Genomic DNA, 18,986 nt, shown 5'->3' with positions numbered 1-18,986 from the left:
TTGGAGCCAGCCATGGCATGTCCAACATGATCGAGTGAAAAAAGTTATCCTCCTGTTCTGTGTGGAAGTGGTACGTTTTTGGATTCTTACTTTGTCTTTCTTCACAACTATGTTTAAAACTCTTTCGTAAGTTTATAATAAACACATTGGAGGCCAACTAGTCAGCTCAGATGTTGCTATATAGTTAAAGCAGCGGCCATTTCTTTTGTCCCTTTGCGTCAAGAGTGGCACAATGTGGTGTAAACAAAAATAGCATGAGAGGTGAATATAGGGATGTTATTTCATATCTATGGTGCTCTAACAATGGTAAAAAAAATATATTTAGAAAATCAAAAACATGTTTTCGATGTTCTAACTATAAAAATATTCAATTTATTAATATTGAATGACAGTAGACGTCCGGAACAAATTACCCAATTAACTGCAGTCGAGAATTTCATACTTTGCACTTTGGCCTTATACGGAAAATTGTGCCACATAAAAACATGCAGCTTTCTAACTATTAACTATTCGTACGGTTTATGGTATTTTTCCTTTAATTGTATCAATTACACGGCATATTGCTGTATTTGTGTTATTTTGCAAAAACTGTTTATTTGTGAAATGCGTTCAGTGGCATCATAATAAATAATAACATAATAATGGCAGCTACCCATAAAACCCTCAAACCCTAAAATATTAATGACACAATTTATTACAATTTTTTTTCTTACACAACCATAAACACAGTGAGTAAATATATCGTTTTCATTGTGTTGCATACTTTAATGACCTCAGTTGTCTCTCTATCTCTGTGCCATTCATTCTGCAGTTGACTCTGCCTGCCTCCATCTACTCGGATGACACAATGAAGTGATTTAATAGGACAGAAGTAAAGCCTATACACTTTATTAGATCTTAACTGCTGAAGCTGACACACATGCACACACATACACATATATGGTCATTGTAGAATTGTTGTGACTCTTTCATTTCAAAGCATTGCAAATACTAGAATACCACATCCCAAAGAAATACACAACCTATGCCATCTTACTGTTTGCTACGATGAGTTTGTCTTTTTTTAAAGACTTTTTGTAGTGCACGGATGCAGCTCGTCCTTTTGGGGTTACCATCACAGAGTGTACAGTTCTTCTCCTTGAAAAGCACTGTTCCTTCAGCTCCTGTGTGGAACTTAAATGTTTTATGTCCACTCAAGAGTTTCAAACAACTTCACAAGAGTGTTTTGCAATTTTTCGTAAGTGCTCATCCCCTAAGTGTTGTCTGGTGTTATGTAATATGAAGTCAGAATAGTCAAGAGGAATAAAGTTATATTCCTTTTACATGGGTTAGAAAGGAGCAGACTACTCAAAGCCCATTAAGTGAATTATTACTTGAGGTTGCTTTAATTATGATTGACTCAGCAAAATAGTCATTACAAAACCATAAGCAACATTCTACTGAAAAACGTGCACAATGGCTGTTTTAAACACTAACTCGCCGCGCGTCACACATCATCATCTAAATCTTTTCAAAGTGCCACCCCGGTGAAACATTTTTGAGGCATGTTTTTCCGGGTGCAAAACTTATATCACTGTCACCCACACATGGCAGGTGTGCTTGTTCTGAATGCTGCAACGGGGGCGGAGCAGATCCGCACAAATCTGCGTTTTAAAGAAAGTATTGGTCGATGTCAATACTGTCCTTTTTCACTGATATCGGCTGATACCGATCAGTGGCCGATCGATCAGAGCACCCCTAGTACATGGTGTTCATTCTACATTCAGTTCATGTATTAGTCCAGTTAGCATTTGCTATCAAACATTACATAATATAAAAGATATTTCAAAAGATATTTCAAAAATATATTATAAAAATATATTAAAATGATTATGCAAAAAACAATGCAGCAGAAGTCAAGGTATAACAAGGTTCAAACGATGGGTACATTTTTCAATTAATCATGAAATATTAGTTTCAAAAACAAAAGTGTAGAAAACTCAGTTCCATAATGGAGTTCATGACGCGAAGCTGAGCCATCAAACAACAGACTTTTTTCTACATACAATAAGAAGCCTTTACAAGTGAACAAACAATTTTTGCTATGTAGCTACTGCTAAGTTAGTTTATCTGTACACTTTACCTCCGAATCAGGAGGGGAGCGCAATGTCAGCTGACTGGTGTCATATGACATCTACAAAATTACGTTTATGTCATGGGTGACACATGCGATCAATGTAATGATTCAGCTACTCTTGACTAATACAATCAGTTAAATTATAAACTGGGGCCATTCAGCATGTCAACGCCGGTCACTTATTACTTAAACAAAACATAACTGGAACTCTCAAGTTGTATATTTATAATCCAAAGGTGAAACTTGGAAATAATTCCAGACCATCAGAAGAAACCAGATACTGATATGAACCAATATCTAATTTTTATGCCAATAGTGGCCAAAGTTATCGGACATCCTTATTTGGAAAGGGTTATTTGCAAGGACGGTGACCTAGGCCAAGTGGAAGAACAGCCCTGACCTGGAGCATTCATGCCACTAGACTGCTACCCTGCCACCAGTCCACCCTGTTACTGTGGACTGTTATTAATCTAATTCTGTAACTGTAACTTTTGGTGTGTCCATCACTTCCAGTGCCAGTTCACTGCCCCCAGTTCATCTCTCCCAGTTTCCAGTTCAGCAAGTCCCCAGTTAGTCAACTCAATTATGCTTTCCCTTCTACACAAGCCTTGCTCCGGGCTGCATTACATACTCTGGCTGCAAGTTAAAATTTTGATAGTGAATTAACCTATTGATTATTGAAATAATGAATCACTTCCTGTTGCAAGATGTAGGCATTTGCAAATGAACAATAAGGTCATGATCATGACCACTGCAAGTTAAGGGGGAAATATTATGGAAAATTACTTGCACACATATGGTATATATGATATATTTCAGTCTATTTCAGTCTTGCCTGACCGTGATGTCACATAACACCGCCCTCATACCGTGTTTCTTCGTCCATGACATGGCTCCCTGGGGGATGCTGCGCCATTGTCTTTTATCACAACCAAGTTGACTTCATGGAACCACAATCATGTCAAAGCCAAAGCCAAAAGCTAAGCAGAGCTGCAGTGTTATTGGGTACACAGCTTGCCACACATCATTACATCGCCTTGCAGCCAAAGAACAAAGCCGATTAATTTTATTTACGCTGGAAACACCCCGTCTTTTGTGTGCTCTCAATATAACGCTGGACTGGCAATGATAACTGTTAATAAAAGATGGATCAATTCAAACTCTCTGTGGCTGAACTATAAATGAGAAAAATGTACAATAAGTATTCAAAAATGATCTGCAGTCACCAGCTCATATGAACACCACCACCAGTTAGGGATGGGCGTTCAATATTTCTCCCAAGGATACTTCAACATGATCATGGAAGGACAGAGGACTGAACCTGTAACCTTCAAGTTGGAAGACAACCACTTTACCACCTCATGTATGCAACCAATTACCCATGATGAACCATGGATTACTGTATACATAGTAACATGATAGCAGTCAGTGCCATGAGCCTCAATTGTACTCTGTAGCAGATAGCAGAAGGAACTTCATCTTTACCAACACAAAATACTGCAATACATTATCTGCTCTCTCTTGCTTATTAATCATGTTGTGACAGATAAAACGCAGTTCCTACTACCAAGAACTCCCAAACTTACCACAAGGGAAACCTTTCTATGGGAGCACCATTGAACGACACCAAAAGTTAGCAGAACAAGAGGAGCCAGCACGTGCAACATCCAATCACAGTTGTACAGAGTCCCCAACACATACTCTTATGTACAAGATGAACTCACTCGGATTCTGTGGATCAGTACATGAACTTTGCATTTGTTTGTTCATTGACTGATTCACACAGACAATAAAGACTAATATCAGTCTAAAAGGTTTGGACTGCAGTAATCTTTTAACTGGCAATAGCTATGGTCTCGTCGGTCGATTATGTCGTCTTAGACAGACTGGTTTATTTCCCAATCTCCAGTCCAGACAAATATGTCATCATCTGTACAGCCTGTTCAGCCTATTGCTCTGCCTGCTGACTCCTTTAGTTTGATATGATTTATTATCTGGGTGAGCTGATGTGTTTTATTTGTACATTACTTCTTTGGACAGTTGAGTGCCACTCGCATTTGTAAACTCAGCCTGCAGACAGGTATAAAAATAACAATACTCCATCACAATATTTGAACATTTACCTTTACTTTAACTTTAAAGTACAAGAGATTCTTATGTGTCTTTTTGATAACTTTTACCAATCCCTCACATACTTCATAAAGTCAGTTAAGTTTCTCTGTTCAGTACTTAAATAAACATGCACATGCACACTCACACACACACACACACAACTTTCAACCTACCTTGCATCCAAACATCAGAGATATGGTGTTGTTGGTGCATGCTACTTTGCAGTGGCACAACATGTGGCTAACGTTAGCTAGCTAGTCCTGCGCTGGGGGGGCATCCTCGCCTGCACTCACACATTCAACATAGACACAGGCATACAGTCGCACTCACAAACATACACAAACGCACATGCATGACTTCTTGAAGCCATGCTCCATCCTGCCCCACAATCCACCGCCCTGCCCCCCCACCGCCTGAGTGTGGTCCTCAGCTATGGCAGGCCAGCATCCTCTCCCTCTCGCTCGTTCTCATCTTCACCATAATCTTCATCAGCATAATCCTCAAAGATTGTTAGGAGGCATGGAGAAACATGGCCAATCTACTTCACTGTATGGCTTTAAAAAAATGTCAGCACGTGTGTGTGCTGTTGTTGTCAGCATTTGTGTGTGTGTGTGTGTGCATAAGTCCTTGTATGCAAGTGTCAGTATAGATGTGGTCTCTCTTGTCCTTCTTTGCAGCAGCTGTCCCAGTCATCCATCTCCTCTCTCACTATCTGAATGTTTGCCTCTGTCGTTGTATGGCTATGCTCCTCTCTCTCTCTCCCCCTCGATTTTCTCCTCTCTCCCCTCTGTGACTGTCTCTCCCACTCTCTCTCTTTCGCTCTCTCTTCCCCGTGTTCTATGCTTCACTGCCTCTCTTGGCCCGCCTCTCAACTGCAATATCAATAAGGGACAGAAAGAATCCGACCTGCATAGAGAGACATGAGGAAATGAATTTAATGTCTCTAATACCATATCTTGCCTCCTCTCAACTTTTCTTCCCCTCTGCGAGTGGCAGCAATGTTCTGCATCCTTTGACCTGAATGGTCATCATGTTCAAGGAGAAGATGTGTAAAGTATTAAAAAGTTAATGAGACGCTCAATGGCTGAGACACGTCCTTCCAGTAGATAAATATAATTAAAAATTGACTCATGTTATTTAATGCTTGAGCATTACCTAGTGCAGTGCTTCTCAAATAGTGGAGTGTCACGGGGGCGCTTTGAGAGGCAGGCAGCACTATTCTATATGAGTACTACAGTATACATGTATACCAGGGGTCTTCAATTAAAATTGAGTAAGGTACGGACTGATGCAATTTTTTTCCAAACGTTATTTTGCCTTAAATTGCACCAAACTGACTCATATGAATATCAAACTTAATTACTGATGCCTGATGTAATTACGCCCGCAAACTGCCGCTATGATTGGTCCGCAAGCATGACCATATGCTATTATTATATTTGTCATTCACTTAATTGGTTTCGGGTCCGTAAGGAGCTATCACTAGGTCCAGTTCTGGACTGAGGTCTGCCATTTGGTCATGGCTGGTGTATACCATACCATACTCAAATTTAAATTCTCTTTATTCATACTTGAATAATGTCGGTGCCAGCAACTCACATTTTAATGTATTTTTTGAAACAAAAAAAATAAAATAGATGCATGCTTATGAAAAGCATGCAGCTGATGCAAAAGCATCCACAAGACTTGGCTGGTAATGTGTAAATATGCCATGGATGGTTGTTTTCCTGCACAGATACAGGCTGCAAATACAAGACCAAAGAGTCGATGTTCAGAAAATGATGCAGGTGGACAAGTCAAATGAATAATGCAAAGACATGAAAGCAGTAGGGAGTGTATGTTCCTCTTTTTACACTATAAGCCTACTTAAAAAGAGGTGTAAATACGAGGTCTCGTGCCTTCACAGGAAACTGGAGCGTTTCAATTTACTGGCATGACGATAATGTCTTGGAAAAGTCTTAGAGATGAGTTTTATCTTATTTGATTGGCAATGAGCAGCTGGCTCACGCTCATGCATCACACACAAGTGAATACACCTGCTATTGCCAAAGGCGCTCTGGCCATAACATTATGATAACATTAATTATAACATTAAGTATAGTTATAATTAATATTATGGCTGACTAAAGAAGAGGGTTGAGGAAAAAGTAAGAAGGGAAACAAATTAAAAGGGGAAGAGTGACAGAGAGAATGCAACCTCATGTGCCTTACAGGCATGCACTACATGTTAACATTTGTAGGTCAGCCAGCACGGAAATAACTATGCAGTGTGCATGTGTGTGTGAGTGTGTGCATGGCCGTGTGTGTGTGTGTGTGTTTGAGTGTCTAATAAAACCATCCAATGAAAAAAAAACTTCATACCTCACATCCATGGACATAATTACTAGTTTTGTTCATTTTTCATGAGCATATTTTTTTTAAATTTGGCTCCTACTGTTTACCTAGAAACCTTAAGGTTTCAGAGAAGCAGAACATGCTTCTTTTGAATATTGAAAATATTATTGAAAAAAATATATATGACATAAAACACAACATTATGCCTACTTTTTATACATTCTGTACATACAGCCCATCAACACCTTTGAATACACTATTTTACAATTGTCACTTGTGTAAATATATTTACATTGCAATTACAGTATGCAAATCTAATATCATAGAATATAATATCATATATATATATTATCCATCCACCAATTTCCTATGCCGCTTACCCTCACTGGGGTCGCAGGGCATGCATTGTGCTTTAATATCATGTATTTATTAATTATTACCAACTTAAGCTAAATGAGACATGTTTTTTGTAAATAAATCGTAACGTATTTCGGGAGGAAAAAATAATATTTTTTTTAAGAAACATTAATTCCAATAAAAATCTACAAATTTGTGGGGTTACGAATGCTGAATCCCAAATATGCAAAGATAAGCAAAGTTTCACGTATATTAAACGGGATGACTGCATGAGGAAGGATCTTGCATGCTGTGCTTGTGTTTGTGCACGCTTGTTTTATGTGTTAATGTTTTTCAAACTTCATCTATTTGCTAATAAGCAATTACTAAAACCAACGGTACCAAAAATACATGAAGGTACATTACAATGAATGAGTCTTGACACCAAGCATTTGTGGTATCAGACCAACAACAGGCAGGGTCATCCCAACATCTACATACAGACTTACTCCAATTCTTCACAACACGTCCAGAATCCTTAGTGATCACAGGAACTTTCTTGGTTCGGAAATATAGTCCTGCTACAGATAGAAAGTTGTGTGCTCAGCAGTCTTAAAGCTGATTGGTAGACTCTCTCCTGTCCTCGCTGTCAGTATGCCCATGCCCATGTCCGCGGTTAGAATGCAAGGCGCCAGTTTGGAAGAGTCTTGAAGAGTCTCACGCTCATTTTTTCCCCTCATCTCTTTGTCTGTCCCTAAATAGCTCCACGTCAGTAAAGTCCATAAGCAGCCTATAGTAAGCTTCTTATGAGAGATTCTTGCTCTCTTGGAGCACGAGAGGCCAACAACAACCATCAACACACTGATAAATTAAAAGTTTCTAGGAAAATACTATTGATATGACACAGTAGAGAATATTGGTATTAAATCAGAATGCAAAAATCAACATAGGAAAACTACAAATTAGTTAAACTCACAGTGCATAGTTATTTACACATACAGATTTGAATAACTTACCAACAACAAATGAGACAAACTGAGACGGGTTAAAGATGATGATGGGCGGAATAATTTAATCAAGCAGATTAAGAGCACGTGTATTTAAATATCGCAGCAGTAATCTATCAGTCTTAATCTAAGTGAACACCTTCTGTTTTTAATCCATTATCTTGATGAGATAAATGTCATTATCTCGATGAAACCTCACAATCTATTTGAATGATTGCCAACATGGTGCGTGAATGTGTTAGTGCGTGTAGATGTGTATGTGAATGTGTTGTTAGTTTATCTGAACTTCAAGATAATGCTGCAAAACATCAAGATGATGCTGCAAAACATCTACCCACCCATCCATGTTATACCACTGTCCAGTGCAGCTCTAGGGTGTGTTGGAGCAACTGGACTGGTCGCTAGTAAATCACAGTGCACATATAAAGACTTAGAACCATTCACAGTCACTGAGTGGGGACCGAACCCACACTGCCTGCACAGACGTCAGACAGTGAACAACAACAGTGATAAAAATAACCACATGAATGTTCTATTTAATTTGCATTGCCGTATGTTCAAGTAAAAGCATTGTTCTTACCATTGTTTTTACTATTGGCGAAGGCGTACAGAGAATTACATGTTCTATTTTGTCGTTGTCGTCCTACTCCACTTCCACCCAGGTTTGTGTTTAAATCAGTGCTCAGGACAACAACACAATCCATCACCATACAGCAGTTCTTGTAACAATATTAACAACACATCTTTCCCACTTCTGAGCTGCCTCTCCACCCTCAAAAAACACATACAGAAAAACAGAGGATCTACAACAGAGGTAGGGAACCTATGGCTCGGGAGCCAGGTAGGGCTCTTTTGATGACTGTATCTGGCTCTCAAGCATTTCTTACCACAATAAAAATGTATTTTTGCTAACATTTTAAAGTAAACCATCACAGAAATGACTGTTAAAAATAATATTCAAAATAAACAACTTTCTTATGCATTTTAATTCGTCCATCTATATTCTGCTGCAATACGGCCAACCATATCTATCTTTCCTGATGATATTTTCCAGGTCAAACACCAAAACTTGATTATTACTGGGTAATGCTGTAGTCTACCTCGGTCATTGAGATGTCAAAAAAACATGTAAATGTAAACTTTCCTCCTTTAGTCAAATAGCTAAAGCTGCAGAACCAAGTCTTCTGACGAAGATGGCCAAAAGAATGAAATACGTCTATGGAGTACAGTGCAAAACTATGCAGCAACAGAAGTTGTATTAATGGCAACAAGTATTTGATTTATTATTAGACACTGCGCTGCTCACGAAAGTGTGCTGGCCACACCCCATTGGCGTGGGGTAGTGTACCTGGTCTACGTAATTAGAGCCCATTATATCTATAATAAAATGCACACCTTTTATTGCATTCAATGTTTAAAAAAATGTATATGGCTCTCACAGATACACATTTTAAAATATCTGGCCTTCATGGCTCTCTTAGCCAAAAAGGTTCCCGACCCCTGATCTACAACGTCGCCGACATGATGATCTTTCAGAACTAAAAGCACACTTTGTTCTTTGGAACAACCACCACAGACACAAACAGCATGTTTCCTAGAACAAAGCACTCGTCCAAAGCTTTTTAGCTCACTTCTCAGCTAAAGTGCAGCAAAACTCTTCTTGATGACATACAGCACTACTTGAATTCTGGTTTTCTCTTAAACCAATGAACCAGAGCATCTTACCGTGACTCCTGGGCTCGGAGCAGCACTGGGACTGGCTGGATCAGGACTAGAGGGAGAGGAGGTGACTTGTAGTGGCCCGGGACTGGTTACACTAGGAAGACAAATTGTAAAAAAAAAAAAGGTGGATATAAGAAATTGATGGATGTATAATGTTCATAATTCATTTTTTCATATATTTCATATGAACGTATGTCTGTTATGTTGTATTCTTAAAAGTAAGGATGTCCCATAATATCAGCCAGCATAAAAATGAGATATTGGTTCATATCGGTATCAATCTTTCTGCTGATAATGATAATGGTGCATCAGTCATGACGTCAGGCTCCAACTTTTAAACTAAAGTTCAGTTCAAATGTAACATTTACTGTACATGATTTTATTAGTACATTTATACACTGATCAAGTATAAATACCTCTTATGGGGTCCTTTGCTTTGTGGCCCAGAGGGACTGGTTGGACTGTGGATACCAAATATGGGTTTTCCTTGACCGGATGTCACTGGACTTGTTCTGGGAGTATCTTTGCTTGAGTCTGGGTTTTTGCCTAATCCGGGGTCCTTGGTGGTTGACGTGAAGAGGGTAGCATCTGTGACTGTGTTGGTAGTTGGACTGGTGTGAGGAGCGGTGCTGGATTGACTGTGTTTGTCAGGAGTAGTGTGAGACACTAAGCCTTGGATTGTACCCAGGACCAGATTTGAAACAGTCGCCAGATCGGCAGAAGTGGCTGGACTTTTTTGTTGATCGGCAATTGTTAAGGAGCAATCTGAAGAAACACTGGTTGTGTTGGCATCAAGATGTGTGTTTGCATCATTTGGTGATATCTGATTCTGGGTTTTTATTGATGAAGGGATTGTGCAGGAGGCCACACCTTTTTCGGTGACTGCATTTGTAGATGCAGAGGAGGATGAGGGCTTAGGAATTTCACTGACGATGGAGTTCAAGGATCCATCCTGTATTGGAGGAGGCGGAGCCCGATATTTGACTTTGGCTGGTTGTGACTGGGACTGTGGTGGAGGGGAAGAGGGCTTTTTTGTGGGTGTCGGAATCGGAGGAGCAGGGGATTTGATAGACTTGGGTTTTGGAGATATGTATTGGGGCTGGGATGTTCCACCATGGGTTAGAGGGGTCGTGGAACCTGAGGTGGGCACTGGCGCAGCTGAAATTTCTGGCACTTTGTCGTCGGAGGAGGGTGATGTTACTGTGTCCGCTGTTGGATCAGGTGAACACTGGCTGTCAGCAACAATAGTAAACTCATAGTACTCTTGAATATCTGGAAGACAATAAAGTTTAAAAACAAATTTGATCAATAAATAGTGATTTTTTTTATTTGACATTATTATTTACAAAGGCATTAGAAGATGATTATTGATGCTGATTTTGGTCAATAAATCAGTAGGCCAGGTGACCTTATTACCATCTCAACCTTGCAATTGTGAGGCAGTTTGCTGGTGACTGCATCTTCTGAGCAATGATTCTCATCCCAAACAACTGCAACAATAGTGGCCTCTAGTGGCCAGTTTATTTTACTCAGCTGACAATGTATCATCATATCGCCTTTCTCAAGTAAAGACTGCATGTCTTATCTTATCCTGAAGCAACAGATGACACTAGGTTTATTCATCATACCAGTCTGTGGCAAACAGAATGTTTTACACCACAAAAAAAACATTTCACACATCACAAGAGTTGTTTCTAGGAAAGTTGCGGTAAAACGTTATTGCAGCAGTTTTTTTTGTCTTACTGTAGAATAAATCAAATGCAAAGTCATACTTGTGTGTGAAATGTTGCATATTAAGTGAAAATATATAAAGTCGATAAATCTGTCATTGTCAGAGCAAGAAATCACACTGGAAATCCATCATCATCAATACAGCCACATAGACGGTGTCTTGTTTTTTTGCCAATGAGTAGTTGACCTTGTGTGTCCACATTACATCTAATTTGTTTCATTTTACACAAAGTAACAACTTATTTTCTTCTTCCACTTACTATACTTCCAAAACAACAGTACCATTCATAGGTCAAACTTAAAAACGATTTCCCATACCAAACAAAAGCTCAACAATAACAATTAAAGCCACACATAAATCCAGAGATAACAAGCGACTGGTATTTAAATTATACAGCACTGCACCGTAGTTGTCGTGACTCGCTGAGTCGCTAAACATATGAAGAAATACTTACCAAGCAGGGCACTAAACAGCTGGCTTTGGAACACACTGATAACTCTGTCCAGAGACTGTTGCAACTGGTGGTCTTCCTCAACGGGGCACTGTTTTATCTGGTTCCGGTTCTGCTGCCTCTGATCTAATTTGGCCCGATACTGCTGGAGTAGCTCTAGGGCTCGTTGAGCATCTAAATAAAACACATACATATAGAATAATAAATAACAGTGATACAATTATTATCAACAAAGTATATCTTCAGGTCTGATGAGTGAACTGAAGATATTTTTATTTATTTATGTTCAATTTTATACCTAATATTTTCAGAGTCACTGCTTTTCTGGCCATTATCTCCCCTTTGATATTGTTGTGGAAATAGTCAAAGAATTTGGGTTGTGGAAGTATTACTTAACCCACCCACCACACCTTGAACAGGTTGCACATTTTGTTCTTTAACTGAGATGGAAAATGTGGAGAATGTAGCTAATTGTTATGTTGAGTCAAAACAGTGTCAACTAAAACTGAGCATTATTATTGGGGATGCACATTTTTTTCCCCAAGTCGATACAGATAAACGCTAAATTAATAAGCGGTATAGAATTTCGGCATCAGGTCTTCTCTGGTAAACAGTTTGCACCTTTCAAATGCACAGTGATAGTGATAGGAACAAGCCCCGGGCATCCGGTGGCTGACCAGTTTTTTTCCATCATCACTGAATGTTTACAGAGCATTTGGCCAAATATGTTAGTGAGAAATCCCTCACAATTGATGGCATGTTTGTTTACAAGTGAGCTCAGAGGACGTTACGACATTTAGTAGCCCGTCATAGAAAAGGAGTGCTTGATATGCTCATGCTAACCCACTTACGGCACAGTACGGGTAATTTAGCCTCATTTTTTTAATATCGGTTATCTTGAGTTATTTTATTTATGTTCTTGGATTTCTCGGTATGACGTCATAATATTGTGCACCCCTAATTATTCTCTTTTTCAAGTCAGAATTTGAAAGTGAGTAAGAAGAAAACAAATCTAAAGAAAAAAAAAGAAACAGTTGTTGACCCTATTGTTTGAACCTTGACTATTATGTCAGAAAGCATGTTCAAGAAGACAATTTTGGAGTGGTCTAGCCAGAGTCTGGACCTTAATCCCATTTTTAAAAGTCTATAGCGGGAGCTGAAACTTTCAGGATTTAGAGATTATCTGCAAAGTGGAGCGGATCAAAATGCTTTCTCAGATGTGCACAATGACAGTGGTCCAGCCTTGAAAATGCCGGGGACCAAACCAGCATCCACACATCCCCACCGAATGAGTTAAATCGAACAGCACTGGCCAAGGAGCTAAAAACCCTGGGTTGTCCACTCATTGTAGAGGTATAGACAATTTATGCTAGGAGTCCACCCGCGGCACCAAAGATTATGTGATTGGCATAAAGTGGCTCGATGTGGCCAACCGGCGCCAACCCAGTGGACTCATAGCATCATTGGTGCAACTTGGCTCGCGCCGTTACATTCCAGTGGATTCCAATAGGCGGATTGTTTGCAACAATTCCACTTGGTGGATTGATTGATGCAAGTGGCGCAACAAAGACTTTTAACATTTTGAAATTTTCTTGCCGGCAAACTCAATTTTTGCCGCCGTTACGGGCCACCACGAGCCAGTTGGGAGGCAGTTTGAGCCACTGCACGCCACTAGGCTCCACAGCAAATTGCATTGCCGCAAATTGGCACCAAGTGGTGCCGGCCCAGTGCAGTCTTAGCATTACTATCACACCGCTATACACAAACTGTATGATGCAACAACCCTGGTCATAGGGCATTTTAGTCACCGAAACTCAAATAAACGTATTACCTTTAATGTTTTTATTGTATGTTTACGTTATACTCTCTCTGATGTAATAAACTTATATTTAACAGTGGAGGTAAATCTATAAAACAATTCCCCCTAATGTATACAATATAATAAACAATCATACCTGATAATCCCACCATGTATTCTAGCTATCTTTGTAAAATTTCACACCTTTTAATAATCTCTTCTACTGACTGTAATTGAAACAGGTGTACCTAATGAGCTGGCCAGTTTATACATTTATGAGACTCTTCTCATGACGCGGTTAAAGTCTGTCATTAACAACGCCACTATAATCCACCTGTGTTGCATACACGGTGTGTTGGCGCATGCGTGAGCAAAAATAAACAATTCCACGTTTCACTTTGTGTTTACATTGCAGGCAATAATAGATTTTCGGGGTAAGTTTCGCGAATCGAGACACATTTAAAAGTGTAAAAATGACTTCACAATTCATTTGACAGGTAAAGTTGAACAACGGCATGATTCAAATAAAACATACGTGTACCTTTCTGTCGCACAGGCATGGTGACGCTCCCCGAGGCTTGAGTCGATGACTGTCTGTGTCGTTCCAAATGTCAGCCTCTGTCCCGGGACTGGCTGTCGCCTCCAAACGGGGACACCAGACGGACAAAAACTCCCAGCCTGGCTTTTCAACACGGTAAAAATAAATGCAGAAAAAGTTCACTTAAATCCTAAAACCATAGTCGAACCGCGACGGAGGGAAAATAGACAAATGTAGAGTTCAAACAAGGCAAGGACTTTGAGCTCAAGTGGTTAACTCTTTCACTTTTAAAAAGGTCTTGTCTTCCTTCGGTCTTCTCTCAGGTGACTTAAAACGCTTGTCAGACCGGTTCCAAGGACACACTTGCAGATAAACACGCCTCTGAGCACACACCTTTAAACACTCACCTTGAAATACTGTTAAAGCTGCTTTTTGAGCCAACCATAAGCAGCTTGACAGCATTGTTATGCTAAACAGTCATATTGTGTCCGCGGATAAAAGGGTTTGGATCCACACCCAATCAATCCAATATAGATTTTGGTTTACAGGGAGTAAACCCCACTCTCTGATGTCACACCCTCGTCAGGGGCGTATTAAGTCATTTGGGGGGGTCCAAATGCAAAATCACTGGGGCCCTCCACATCCTTGTACTTCACCAAGTATACAAGTTCAGTGTGTGATTTAGGCCACTTTTTTCCTGCTGTTAAAATCTGTTAGCAGCTTAGTTTTTTTCTATATTTATTTCCACTTGTCTTTACTTAATGTCCCTTTTGACTATAAATGTACTATTTTTGTAATAATTTTATTTATATTTATTTATATTTTTATAATTGTATTTTAATTTTCAAAAATCTTTTTCATTCATTATTCTACCGCTTATCCTTATGGTCGCGGGGGTCGCCTATCCCAGCTGTCTTTGGGCGAGAGCGGGTACACCCTGGACTGGTCGCCAGCCAATCACAGAGCATCCTATCTTCATTCATTCATTCATTTTCTAACGCTTTTTCCAACCACCTAATGTTCCTTTATGTAAATTGATAAGCATGTCTGAAACAAATAAACCATACCATCCATCTATTTTAGTATATGCTGCTTATCCTCACTAGGGTCATGGGGATGCTGGAGCCTATCCCAGCTGTCTTCGGGCAAGAGGGTACACCCTGGACTGGTCGCCAGCCAATCACAGGGCACATATAGACCATTCACACTCGCGTTCATACCTATGGACAATTTGGAGTCGCCAATTAACCTAGCATGTTTTTGGAATGTGGGAGGAAACCGGAGTACCCGGAGAAAACCCACGCATGCACTAGGAGAACAACTCCACACAGAGATGTCCAAGCGGGGAATCGAACTTAGGTCTTCCTGTTTTCCTGACCATGTGGCATACACGCTAATTATTTCGGCTTTTTTCTGATTACGGAGTCGCCAGCCACAGCGGGTACTGATTCCGGATGCCCTTCCTGACGAATACCAATGATGCTTACTAAATTTGAACCGGAGGCATCTGCTCCAAAGTCCATAACGCTAACCACTACACCACGGCTGGCTCTTACCATACCATAACATACTAAATTCAATGTCTGAGACTCAACTGTAACCCATGAATCACATGCCTGTTCAGTTTTATTGTCATGGAATAGAGGATAGGATTTGATAGGATTAAAGCTGCACTGTCCGATGCTTTTCTCCCATCCCTCAGTCTGGATATATGTGATGTAACTCTGGTTTAGAATCTAGAACACACCATTAGGGTACTGGCAAGCAGATGTCTGTAAAATTTGAGCAAGATTGGTTGAAAAACATATATCCAGGAGCACACGCTGGATTTAGTGAATAATTACCCATGAGTGATTGACTTTGTCTAATGATCACAAAGTTTGAAGATATATGTTTTACATGTGTGGTTGCATGCCTTCTAAGTCATTTCCAGCACAACCCACATGAGGCGCTACAAATATTATTTAGGGGTACTCACATTAGTCCACTGTGTTGAACTTGTGCTGGTTCCCATCTTTGATCCTCATTTAAATATACTGTGGGTCATCAGACATCAGACAGGGAGAGGATGGTGTTATCAGATTAGTTGACTTCTACATTGCAAACTACACAACGTAGAGTTGTTATCCACTCCTGTCTCTGTTCCTCGTGTTAGCATGGCGGCTGAGGCACTTTGTTATCATTTTATGGCCCTTTAAAAGGGAACTGCACTTTTTTTTTATTGTTGTTATGAGCTGAGCCAGAACCCCACCAGGAAGACTCATGGTTATCACATTGTCAACCACTAAAATACTGGCCCAGTAAAGTGGATCTGGTGTACACTGACATAGTCAAACAGCATCCACACTCGCCTCTTCAGGGCTGTCATTGTTTACAAATTTGCAGGCGCGTCTTACTTTTCTAACATTTAAACCACACCCATGGTTGTAGCCTACAGTAGTCTTTTTTAGACAGACCGCAAACATTTATTTTTGATGCATGGGAGAAAACATTTGTAAGAATACAGATAAATACTATGTTATATTATCTGTATGTTTGTATGTATGGCTGTCTGTATGTCTTAGCCAGGTTGTTGGCTTTTTACAGTAAGGTTAGAGGGTGAAGTTGGTCGCAACACGGTCCATTACATAACAAAAAAGCATATTTAGAGTTTGACTCCTCCATGTAAAATGATCACACTGTTCCCACTAATTCCAGTGATCGCACACAACCAGGCAATATTACGACACTGTCTTTGCAAAGTCATATGTATTTCCTATTTCCATTGTGTCATTTGTCAGTTAATGCATGCAAAATTACAGTAAGTCACACATCTGTGCGGCGTGTTGCACACAGTATAGGCTACTCTCTCAGTCTGTCTGGTTGTAGACACTGGAGTGACTGTAGGGAATCACACACACACACACGCACACACACACACACACATCAGCTGAATGCAGGTCACGGGCATAGGCTGTGGCATTGTCATTGATCAGGTCACTAGAGGATATTGACTGCTTTTGTCGGATTTGGGGGCTTACACTACACACACATACTGTGCATTTGTGTGCAAAGAAATTTATGCAGGATTGTTCAAAAGTGGGATGGCCAGTTAGGACACAAAAGTAACATTTTGTCCATGAAAAGACAGAGGAAAGGGGAACAAAGCATTCAGTATTTTCAGTGTGGGTGTGTGTCTATTGTTGATTGTTGGTCTCACAAAGAGTTGCCAGAGAATAGGGAATAAATATAATCTACCATGGTAATGGATACCAAAACCATGCCCGCATGTTCATGCAATTTGAACAGATCCTCCAGAGAAATACATTTCTACAATCACATTAAAACCTGTTGTGTTATTCCTCGCTGTCGAAACTGGTCCTCCATGTGTTGAAACCACAGGTGTGTGCTGTGTTGCCATACGTTCGGCATAGATAGCACAGGCGTTGTTACTGTAGCTGCCTCTTTAGCGCTGAGTGGCGCCAATATGGCCGTGCTGTTGTTGGTTGACATATTACTTGTGTCGAGGGTCACCAAATGTGGAGATGTGATTGAGAAGGAGGCAGGAGTGGAGGATAAGTGGTGTAAAGTGTTTACTCTCCACTGAACAAGCAACAACGTCTCAGTTGCTAACAACAATCATATGACACGAAAATGAAACCGTCAAAGCGTGATATTTTTGCCCATGGTTGTCATCGCCAGAATAACATACCGGTCCATGCCTGTCTTGTGGTACAAAGCTCAGCTAGCTCAGCTCATAGATAAATAAATAAAGGTCAGGATGAAGCTGTTACATTAATGGAAAACAGGAAACAGACAAAGAAGCATCTGTCGGGAAGATGAAAGGAAATAACTTCAATCCATCAAGGAAAAGTCTGCATAATCCTTATTTTTTCTTTGCTTTATGTAAGCTCATGGTCACTGGTTGGTTCGGACGTGCTGAAAGGGGCTTGTGTTTCTTTACACTTGTTTAAACCAAATCAATCAATTAAATATGCATGATATTGTTGAAGTTGACATACATTTTAAATTAGTGTACCGATGTTGTGTTTTTATACAGGTACTCCCTGGACTGGTCGCCAGCCAATCACAGGGCACAAATAGACAAACAACCATTCACACTCACATTCATACCTATGGACAATTTGGAGTCGCCAATTAACCTAGCATGTTTTTGGAATGTGGGAGGAAACCGGAGTACACGGAGAAAACCCACGCATGTACGGGGAGAACATGCAAACTTCACACAGAGATGGCCGAATGTGGAATTGAACACGGGTCTCCGAGCTGTGAGGCCTGCGTGCTAACCACTCCTCCACCGTGCAGACCCCTTTTACGTATTTGTAGTCAAAATTATATAAATATTATTTGACCAGTTCTTTGATGTCTTTAAACAAATGCACTTTGGATTCTTCTGCTTCTCCATTTAACTTGATGCAGATTTTGCAGTTGGCACTCAAAGCTCCTTGGTGGGCCACACACGGTGGACGAGTGGTTAGCATGTTGGCCAGACAGTTCGAAGATTGGGAATATCTGGTTTTGAATCTCTGCTTGGGGCATTGTTTGCATGTTCTCCTTGTGTGGGTTTTCTCCGGGTACTCCGGTTCCCTCCCACATTCCAAAAACATGCTAGGTTAATTGGTGAGTCCAAATTGTCCATAGGTATTCACATTGAATGTGAGTGTGAATGGTTGTTTGTCTATATGGGCCCTGTGATTGGCTGGCCACCAGTCCAGGGGTGTACCCCGCCTCTCTCCCAAAATAAGCTGGGATAGGCTCTAGCATAATCTTGGATAAATCCTGATAAGTGGTATTGAAACTAGATGGATGGACAATAAATGACCTCCACAGGTGGAGTGAA

General features: G+C 40.2%; 1 protein-coding gene across 5 annotated transcripts in view; it reads right to left on the bottom strand.

Annotated features, from left to right (window-relative positions):
- Nucleotides 1-14,480, bottom strand: part of LOC131130024 (discs large homolog 1-like protein) — a 68,182-nt gene extending 53,702 nt beyond the window's left edge. The window contains exons 1-4 of one of the 5 annotated variants that reach the window (XM_078789996.1): nucleotides 14,150-14,480; nucleotides 11,814-11,984; nucleotides 10,044-10,899; nucleotides 9,631-9,712 (exon numbers count right to left, since the gene is read on the bottom strand). In XM_078789996.1, the coding sequence (XP_078646122.1) occupies nucleotides 9,631-9,712; nucleotides 10,044-10,899; nucleotides 11,814-11,984; nucleotides 14,150-14,168 (1,128 nt within the window). In that variant the 5' untranslated portion in view covers nucleotides 14,169-14,480. Of the gene's footprint in view, nucleotides 1-4,401; nucleotides 5,201-9,630; nucleotides 9,713-10,043; nucleotides 10,900-11,813; nucleotides 11,985-14,149 lie in introns of those variants that run through there. The other 4 variants (XM_058074064.2, XM_078789998.1, XM_078789999.1 and 1 more) reach the window with 4 other exon arrangements.
- Between the last annotated feature and the right edge of the window lie 4,506 nt (nucleotides 14,481-18,986).

Source organism: Doryrhamphus excisus, linkage group LG4 (assembly GCF_037039965.1).
Source record: "Doryrhamphus excisus strain RoL-2023G ecotype Guam linkage group LG4, RoL_Dexc_Guam_v1.1, whole genome shotgun sequence".
NCBI lineage: Eukaryota > Metazoa > Chordata > Actinopteri > Syngnathiformes > Syngnathidae > Doryrhamphus > Doryrhamphus excisus.
This window is presented reverse-complemented; position numbering and strand designations above follow the sequence as displayed.